The sequence below is a fragment of the Apis dorsata genome, unplaced genomic scaffold (genome assembly GCF_000469605.1).
Source record: "Apis dorsata unplaced genomic scaffold, Apis dorsata 1.3 scaffold_44, whole genome shotgun sequence".
Classification (NCBI taxonomy): Eukaryota; Metazoa; Arthropoda; class Insecta; order Hymenoptera; family Apidae; genus Apis; species Apis dorsata.
In genome coordinates this window covers 1,736,036-1,746,474 of record NW_006263346.1, presented here as the reverse complement: position 1 = coordinate 1,746,474, position 10,439 = coordinate 1,736,036, and the positions used below count along the sequence as shown (strand labels likewise).

The 10,439-nt window shown below is 28.8% G+C and overlaps 1 protein-coding gene across 2 annotated transcripts in view; it reads left to right on the top strand.

Moving 5' to 3' along the window:
- LOC102678660 (RNA polymerase II elongation factor Ell) overlaps positions 1 to 10,204 on the top strand; it is a 119,969-nt gene extending 109,765 nt beyond the window's left edge. Inside the window, exons 3-10 of one of the 2 annotated variants that reach the window (XM_031514551.1) lie at positions 2,837 to 2,961; positions 3,406 to 3,543; positions 6,516 to 6,749; positions 7,392 to 7,462; positions 7,552 to 7,761; positions 8,047 to 8,974; positions 9,278 to 9,455; positions 9,572 to 10,204. In XM_031514551.1, coding sequence (XP_031370411.1) covers positions 2,837 to 2,961; positions 3,406 to 3,543; positions 6,516 to 6,749; positions 7,392 to 7,462; positions 7,552 to 7,761; positions 8,047 to 8,974; positions 9,278 to 9,455; positions 9,572 to 9,790 — 2,103 coding nt within the window. In that variant the 3' untranslated portion in view covers positions 9,791 to 10,204. The remainder of the gene's footprint in view (positions 1 to 2,836; positions 2,962 to 3,405; positions 3,544 to 6,515; positions 6,750 to 7,391; positions 7,463 to 7,551; positions 7,762 to 8,046; positions 8,975 to 9,277; positions 9,456 to 9,571) is intronic. The other variant, XM_006608817.2, reaches the window with a different exon arrangement.
- Positions 10,205 to 10,439: the final 235 nt, after the last annotated feature.

Here is a 10,439-nt window from a genome sequence, read left to right as displayed (position 1 = left end):
AAAAAAAAAAAAAAAAAATAAAAGAAAAAAAAAAAAGAAAGGATTTCGTAGGAATCGAGGAAGAGAAAGGAACACAGCCAGGGGTGGAATCAAATAGTGGGTAGAGGGGAGGAGGGGGGGATATGCAGGGGCAGAGGTACAACTGTACCTCTACGTTGCGAAATACAGTCGATCGTGCTCGACTGACTTTCGATGAAATTCAATCGGGGAAAAAAGCTGCGCAGAATATTGTATGTGTATGTGTATATACAGGTTGGAAAAGAAATAATTAATTTTCAATGGAAAGCATGGATTTCTTACTTCGATTTATTAAAAGATCCCTGCAATTATCAAATTAAATTGTTTTTAAAATTCTTTTATCGCATTTTTTTTAATTATTCTTTGCATCTATATTTTTTTTTTTTATTTCCAAATAAATTCTTTTTAGATTTAATTCTTTCGATGCTCGATGAAAAAGAAATTAATTTCATTCGTTCAAATAGATTCGAAAATTAGAATAATAAAGCTTCTGGCTTCTATCTACCATCCGATGAATAATTCTTACGACATGGAATAAAGATAGAGATTAGAGTAATCTATCTCATAAAGAAAATTATTATTACCAGAAATATCTCCTTTGGATTTATATCTTTATATGCAAGATCATTTCCACGTTCGATGTATATATCGGATATACATTATATTCATTGTATGAAATTTTACTGCAGTGATTTTCGCATATATCTATATACATATATCAAATTATTTTTTATATTCTAATTTCCTTAATTCATCGCTTTTTTTTGGTATATACAAAATGCACGAAAGAAATTTATTTTTATATCGATATAGGTTACTTACGCGTCATCGTGCAATTGACAAAATATTATTTCGGAATATGTTATTATTGATATTTTTTTATCAGAATATTTGATCATTTTACGTATCAGCGAATGAAAATATTTCGTTTCACTCATTATGATGTCTCGAAAATCAAGGATCATTACCATTAAACATTCAATCAATCCTGTAACACGTAATTGTTAATTGATGAGCGTGCGTGATGACCTCGTGACACATGGGAAATCTTCTAGCTAGACAGTAGTTGTAGTTAATAATTCATGCATGGAATTTTTTATGGGAATCTTCATTTTATAGGATTGTATAATAAGCAAAGAAAAAAAGTTTTTACAAACTAATATTCGTGAGAAAGTAGAATTGGTAGATTTGTAAAAAAATAATATATTATAATTATTAAAAAAAAATTTCAATATTTATTAATGTCTTCATAATAAATAATAAATAATATATATTCTTCTTTATATATTTAAACGTATAAATAATTTACTGAACATTATAAGAATTATAATTGTATTCGTTAAATACAATCTATTTGTTGATGTACTATTCTATCTATTAACACTTTCATTACGCAGCGGCTTCTAATTAGATTTACGATATTGGTAATCATATACAAAAGTAAACTTGTTAATTCTATGAATATAATTACCATTGATTACCAATATTACGCGTTATTTTCTGACTTATAAGCACCATTTATGAAACACAAAATATTTGCGGTTGAAAAATAGATATCTATATCGATATCTATATTTGGTTATTTAACTAATAATAATTTTAAACTCAAAGTTGTTGGTTTCCGATATCAATCAGATTATGTCATACCAACATAAAACCGAGCAAATTTAAAAAATTAACATGGTTGAAAATTATTTCTTTTATTTCTTTTATTTTCTTTTATTTGTATACAATTTTAAATAATAAATAAATAAAATTCCTCATCACGCGTGAGAAATATAAATTTTCGCGCGCCATTAATTTTTCTTTTTGCTCATTTTCGTAACTAATCAGTAACAATCTCTCGATCTATAGATATCTCTATTTGATGATTAGATCAAATAGAGATTTGTTAATTTTTTTTGAAAACGATGATAATTGATAAATAGCAAACGAGGTAAGATTATACACATAACACGTTAATCCTCCAAACTCTACAGCCATTTCGTTTACGTTCGTGCCGTTCCATGTCGTTTATCGAGATTAATTTCGCCGTCGAATAAATGCATCCGCACGCGTGCTCGTTGCAAGGTTGAATGAGCTTGAAATTATATTGCATAGATAACCGCGGACAGAGCGCGCCTTTGTTATCCGACGGAATTATGATCGCACGAGAACGCGTTAAAAGATAACCAAACAATGTCCGGAATTGAATCGTAAGAGTCAATAATTTAATGTCACTGTTCCGTCCATTTAACGAGATGATGAGAAAACTAGTTTCAATGGAAAATCTCTCGAAATTGCTTTGTATTCATCAATCGTGTATTGAATTACAACAAACTTATTAATAGAATTCATATGTTATAATCTGATATATCATTATATTTTTAGGTTATGCTTGATTTTCGTTTTGATTTTTATATTGAAGAATTTTTCTTTCTGTTAAACAAAAAAGGAAATCCATAAAAGCGAAGATAACATGCGATACTATATCAAAGAGCGTAATGCGAGTAATGACAACAGGACCAGCGTATAAAATGTTACCTCGAGGAACATTAGATCTTACTTACGGATCCTACTTAATGTCTCAGACAGATAGATAAACAGATAGATAGATAGGCAACTAGAGATACATATGTTTTATATACCTTTAGCTTTATATACCTGGCAGATATAGGTAACTGTCACTGGTATAGAGAATATGAGAATATGTATATGGTTGGTCATGTCACGTATAATATACGCCAAGTACGTACTAGATCATAAACTGTTTCGTAATTTAATGCGACCTTATTATCAGGATGAAGGCACACGAATAACCGACGTATTTTGATTCCAGCAATTGTCCTTCCCATCTACGCAATCCAGCCATGGATCAGCAGGCTTTACGTTTAGCCTTTCTGGCAATCAAGACATTGAGGGTCCTCAGGGTGGTTTCGAATGCATCCAACAAACAGGCCCTAAGTAAATAATTTATTATTACATTGTGTCTTTCGGTATATTTATTGATATTGCATTTCTAATTTTATCGTGACAAATAATTCAATAATATTATTTATTTATTATTTAATTTAAAGTAAATCCTTAATGAAAAAAATTTGAATTATTTTCTTTCATTTTATAAAATTTTTCATTCATCGTACAAAATATATCGAAAATAAAAATTCTAATTTTGAAGAAAAAAAGGAATTGCATAACCTTAAATTACAAAAGAAAAACTATCACATCGTTTCCTGAATTTTATCATAAATAATATATCCTCTAGGGAATAAAATCAATTTCAAATACTCGAATCTACCATATTACGTCTCTTAAACGTGCTCTAAATTTTCAAGATGCCAGAATCGACGTGGCAAAAAAGAAAAAATGGCGCCGACCTGCTCTAGCGATTTATCGGTCTCTTTATAGCGTTCCATTTTTCCTGTGCAGAAGCCTGGAGAGTCTTGGCGCATTGCCGTGTAAAATGCGGATACAGGCAAACGACGATGTGTACGAGACAACCAGGCATCGCATGGCTGTTGCCGAGGAGAATAATAAGAACAAATGGTAAGTCACTCTTTGAAAAGATACGAAAAGATTCGGCTTCATCCATGTTAGAAGTTTTCTTTCCTTAGAAGTTTTCTTTCTTTAGAAGTTTTCTTTCTTTAGAAGTTTTCTAATACTTTTCTTATCTCTTCTCTTTATATTTAATTTTTCTATTTCAAATGGTTTGTTATATTTGAAAGCATTTTGCAACGTCATTCATTATAAATTTATGGAGATTTATGATCCTTTGGTCAACTTGAAATGTCAAATTGTTTACCTGCAATATTGTTTACCTGATGTTCATTCATGAATTGTGGAGGCAAAAAATTAATTTTGGAAGTAAAAATTTATAGTTAAGATTGATTTATACATATAATTATACATATTTGAATATTTAATCTAACAAATTTTTACAAATAAAAAAATAATAAAATAAAATAAAATATTTTGTTAATATTCAATAAATTTTTATTGTAACAAAATATTAGTTAAATAACAAGAAACAAAGATTATCATGATTGTAAATCAATGGATGAATATGAATAGAAATTAGTTAATTTGTTTAGTATAATGGTCAAGGTTAAGAATGCCCCACAAGTGCAACTTTATTCCAGAATCTTTGGTGTCTATCGCTTTTGTGCCGTGGACAAAATGCATTATAATATATTCATATAAATATATTACATAACAAGAACAGCAAATTCCAGTTAGGAACATAGATAAGAAAGAAATGAAGAATGCGATAACGTTAGAAATTCCATTGGCACTATTTTATGAAGTACATTGTACTAGTCGCGTCATCTATAAGTCATCAAGTGATAATATCATCAAGACGACAGCACTGGTTACGTAATATTGTGTGTAATAACAAAAGCGATAATGGGCTTTGGTCAAAGCTGCTTGCGTCAAAAAGGAGAATTGATTAATTACTTTTCTTTTAGAATTTCTGTGGATTAAAGTACATTTGCTAAAGAGAATTGCTGTCAATAAGAATCTTTATAAATGATGTTAGATTTAATTAAACTATCGAAAAGTAGAGATGGAAATAAAATAAAAATAATTTTAGTAGATAAAGTACAGAATAAGCTTATATGATTTTGAATTTTAATTTTTTTAAATAATGAAGATTGATTTATTATCTTTTTTTTTAATTAAATAATATATATATATTTTTAATTGTAAATCAAGATTAATTTTTTAGTGTACAACAAATTTTTTAGCATAAGAAAAAATTAGAAAAAAGAGAAAGAGCGAGAAGTTTTGAAGATTTTAAATTTCTATTGTACAAGCTAATTTCGGCTATACATATTTATAATATGTAATATTTATAATAACAAAATTAAGAACGTAATAACAAAATTATCAACGTAATAAATCGATCGATTATAATTCTTATATCAAAGACAATTGACTATTGCTACATTTAATTATTGCTTTTGTCCCAATAGCGATATTGTTTCATTTCATTTTGAATCGATAATATTGCACGTGACAAGTAACAAAAGATGTGATATATATGATATATAGTCTTCATAGTATATGTTACACAAAAATGCATCAGATGATATATCTATTCTATATAAATCTATTCTGTATCTGTGATATGATCTTAAGGAAATATATTATTTGTTTTCTCAGCGTAAAATTCTTATATTATGCAAATTTATAATTATGCAATTACAGAATAAAAGAAAAATATTATTTAGTTTAATAAAAAAAAATTATAATACACTCGCGAATTAAATATGATAATTTTTTTAATTTAATTTTTTAAATTAATTAATTATGTTAATTTTTTTAAGCCATACAAAAATACTTAAAAATGTATTAATATGATAAATTATCATAAAATTTTTCTTACATGTATCATGTATTCTTTTGCTGTCTAATCTATATAAAAAAATATTTTAAGAATCGTCAATAACGAAGACATATAATAATTTTAAATTGAAAAATGACAGAATAAGAAAATGTAGACGGTAATGATCATTATTTTTGTTCTCTTTTGCCTAACAACTGTAGACTGATATGCTTGCATAGTTTCACATATAGCACTTTCTATTATGAATATTTAATATAGAAGAGAACTAGTTCATTCACGTCGTAGGGTACTATCAATCATTTTCTCAACTTGTTAAATCATGCAAATTATAGGAAAGTAATGTAAAACTATCAGGAATATTGTCCATTATTTTAAAAAATAGTAATTCTTTCATTTATTGAAAGAAATTATTATTTTTATTTATTTATTTCTTTTCAATCTTTTATGCTTTAAATTTTTTCAAATAATAATGGAGTATATAATATTACAAATTTACATATTTTATAATATTAGATAATTTATAATAGAGACATAATAAGAAATAAATAAATAAGAAAACTTTAAAAATTTTTATTTGTAGAAATTAATAGATAATAAAAATATTTTTCATTCTTAACTATTAATTAAATAAAGTAAATTCAATGAAATATTACAAATTCAAAGACAATTTTTAAAGACAAAAGAGCAATTTAAAAAAAAACAAATTTATAATTAATAATTATTTTTCAGAAAATTTTACAAATTAATAATTTTATAAATTACTTGAGAAATTTCAAATAATGTAGCTTTCTAAGCTTTCTAACATTATCCTTTTTTCATTTTACTCATATTTCTCATATTCTAAATAAGCAAGCCATTGTAGAAAACAATTTATGGCATTTAATGTGAAGCATTCTGCATATAAGATCTCTCAGGTAGTAACTCAGGTATACGGTTTTTAGAATATTAGCAAGTATTTCTGATATTTTCCTGCCGCTAGGGGTCGCAGTTAGAAAATGAAGTAGGGATTTTTCCTGGTCATTTCTAAACAGGACACCATTTTCGTTCAGTTCGTCAGTGCGTGCAGACATATCAGCATATTTTCCATTTTATGAAATACAAGTTTATATTTCATCGCGTTTTTTTTATTATTATTTTTTTATTATCTTTTACATACAATTATGTCGATCAGTACTAGAGTTATCAAGCCAAATGGACCGGATATTGGTCGCAAGGTGAAGGTAAAATCGACTGGAAAACCCATACCATCGTCATCATCAAATTCAAGACACAGGGAATCAACAAGCATTCCAACTTCTGGAAGTCAGGCTAGACTGTCGTCTTCCTCTTATAAACCGGCTAATCCAGCAGCAGCTCGAAGCCAACCGGAGAAAAAAATCCCCGACATTATGCGCAGACCATTAAAGTAAGTTCAGAAAAACGTATAATATTTTATCATTCACACTTTTGATAAAATTAGATACTAATCAGGCAGAATAAGCAACTTAAAATATTTTTATATCTTGGATTTTTATTATTAATTAAAATATTATTATTAATTTTTTATTTTATTATTAATTATTAATTAAAATATATATTTGTTTATATTATATAAAGATATTAAATATCGAGTAACTTGCATTATTATAATAATTTATATAACTATACTTATATAAATTATATTATATAATTATATAGTTCTTTAGCTAATTAATTTTGAAATATTGGAAAATAAATTTTATTATTTGTTTTTTATCGCTTTTTTTATTAAAGATAAAAAATTTAAAAAAAGAAAATCATTATATAAATAATATAATGATAAAATTATGATTAGTGAAAAATAATATGTTTATTACTGAGATTTTGTTTTTATTGATACTTAAGAAAAAATAATGTTAGAGAAAGTTATATTAAATTTATTGTTAAATAGTTAATAAATAGTATAAATAATTAATAAAAATAATTAACTGATAGCTAATTACTATTAACTATCGGTTATTTATACTATAAATAATTAATAAAAATAATTAATTGATAGCTAATATATTTAAATTTATTTTGTTTGCAGAGAAAGACTTATTCATCTTCTTGCTTTAAGGCCATATAAAAAACCTGAACTATATGATCGTATAAATAGAGGTAAAAGATATATATATATATATATAAAGAACTTTAATATATTTATAAGATATTTCAAAAAAATTATTTGATTTATATTTCATTTTTAGAGGGTTTAAAAGAACGAGAGCGTAACATCATGACGACAATCTTAAAGCAAGTAGCTTTTATGAGGGATAATACGTATCATTTGCACAGATATGTTTGGAATGATGTGCAAGAAGACTGGCCTTATTATACCGAACAGGAAAAGGCAATGTTAAAAAGGAGAAAACCTCAAAATCTAACACCTCCTGGTTCCAGTGATGGTGGATCAAGTGGTAAGTGGTAATATAATTCATTTTTATGAATTCCACTTTATCGAATTTTATCAATAAAAGGAAATTGAGATTTTTTCGTTTTTCATATTAATCGAAAAAAAAATGATTAGGAATTTCTCGACAGCTATATTGATATTTTTGAACATTTAATAGTAATGATAATGATATTATTAAATTAACAAATTATTTCAACACAAATAAATATATAATAGTTTTTCCTTATGTTGATCTATATCTATAATAAATAAAATGATAAATAATATATATCGTCAATAATCATTACAGGCAGCGGACAATCACCGAATTCCACTCATCCAGGTTCACCGCCGGCAATTACAGCACCACCTCCATCTTTGTTGAACAATAAGCGACCAGGATATTATCAGGGAAATGATGGACTACCGACGAAGAGACCACGGATATCCCATTATAAGAAGTCAGAACAAAATTCTGGATCGTCGATCACGGGAGAGAACGGAAGGACGGCTGGTAGTGGTAATAGTAATAACAGTGTTAGTGTTGTTTCTGGAGCTGGTAGTACTAGTGCTAACGGTGGCAGTAGTAGTAACAGCGGTGGTGTGGTTGATGGTTGGGATCAGAGACAGCATCAACGTGATCGTCGTGGCGATTATCGGCCCGAAAGAACAGCGAATAGTGACGTGCTTCGAAGCAGCAGCTACAGCACTGGGAAACCGTGCTTGACACCAACCAGTGACAGTGAAGAAATCAATCAAACTGGTCATCGGGATGGAATCATTACAAGCACCGGTTCATCCGGAAACAACACAGCTAGCAATTCGGCCACTGGCCATAATTCTCATAGTGTAACCCATAGTAATTCTTTGAGCGGCAATCGTCATCATACCGGCAAGACGGCGATACTCGGTACCGATACCGGCAATTCTGGGACGGATTATGTGACGCGTCTTATGCCAAGTGTCGTGAGTGACGGTGGTAGTGCAAGTAGTTTTAGTGGTAGTTCAAATGGAATACTCGCTGATAGGAGAGACAGAAGCGACAGGAATGACAGGAGCCGCACTAGCGAAAGGGATCGTGACTCAAGAAAGAAAAGCAACGGGACCGGTGGTAGCTCTTACAATGACTTATCTGCTTCTAATTACACCGCTACTGAGGATAATACTGTCAGTACATCGTCTTGTGCTCTTGAATTGCCTGAAAGTCCTAAGTCATCAGAATATCCGGACTACCTCACGTAAACATTTTAAAAATTAATAAAATGGTTCAATGATATTCATAATAAAACTTATTATTGTCTCTATTATTAAAAAAATAAATATATTTTAATATATTATTATTGTAACAATTATATTGTTAATATAATATACAGTTTAAATATATATAAATATTTACATTAATACATATAATAATGGAGATAAAATAAAGAGAATTCCATATTTTTCTCAATAAAGCTAAATTTGTATATCATTGAACAAAATATAAATGTTATTTTATATAAATATATATATATATTACATATTTAATAAATTATTTATAGGTATTACACGACAATAAGTAGTTCAGAACAGAGAAGACGTTACAAAGCAGAATTTAATGCTGATTATGAAGAGTATCGACGGTTGCATGCTCAAGTAGCAAATGTATCTAAACGGTTCACGCAGCTTCAGGAACGTTTGAAACAAGAAGAAGCCTCTGGGAACTGGGAAGAGTATGAGGTACTGTATTTATGTAAATAAATACACGATAAGTCATTTTTTTTATATAAATGTTAATATAATATACTATACTATTAAAGATTTTAATTATTTTTATATTGTATTTTTTTTTATAGGAAGTAAGACGGCAAATTTTGCATGACTATAATGAAACTAAACGGGACCCTGTACATAAAGAAATAAAACGTCGATTTCATTATCTGCACGAAAAGCTAAGTCACATTAAACGGCTAGTATTGGAGTACGATACGCAAAACTGTGGCGGTGGGATGACAAGCAGCAGTAACGCTAATGGTAGCAACGAAATTAAGGAGATGGACAGTTTGCACTACTGACACAAACTGAAAAGGCCGCCTCTTATATTCAACCTTTTCTCAATTGTCGGTACGTTACTGTCTTCGTTGTCGCAGAATTTGCATTTTCTCGGCATGTTCCAAGGCTGATCTAAACGGTCCATATGGTTCCTGGTTCTGTCGTCGAAAAAAAAGTCAAGTACTGTCTGAGCCGGGGTTGCAACAAACAAGAACCTTCATGCTGTTGTTAAAATTGCGAAAGTCGAAGATTTCTCTTCTATAATTGATTTGTGCGCGCGACTGTGATGATCTCTTCGACTTGCGCTTTTGTGTGATCGCGAGCGATCGTCGTGATGCGCTTGCGTGCTACTTCGACCAATGGTAACTACATCGATAAAGGGGCTTTTTAACGACAATCGGTACGTTTTGGGGGAAAAAAGGAAATGAAAAAAAAAAGGAATGAAATAAAAGTCCATCCGAAGAGAGAGAGAAAACAATGAGAAAAAGGGCATTCGCGAAGAGCTAGATATAAACGCTCGAACTGAAATACATAGGAACGTATTTCTTCGAGAACTCTAATTCTATCTTCTACGAAGGATAAAAAAAAAAAGAATAATAGAATAAAAAAATAAAAAAAGAAGAATTGAAAAAGCAGTAATTAACTCTATATAATTAGTTACTTACTGTGCGC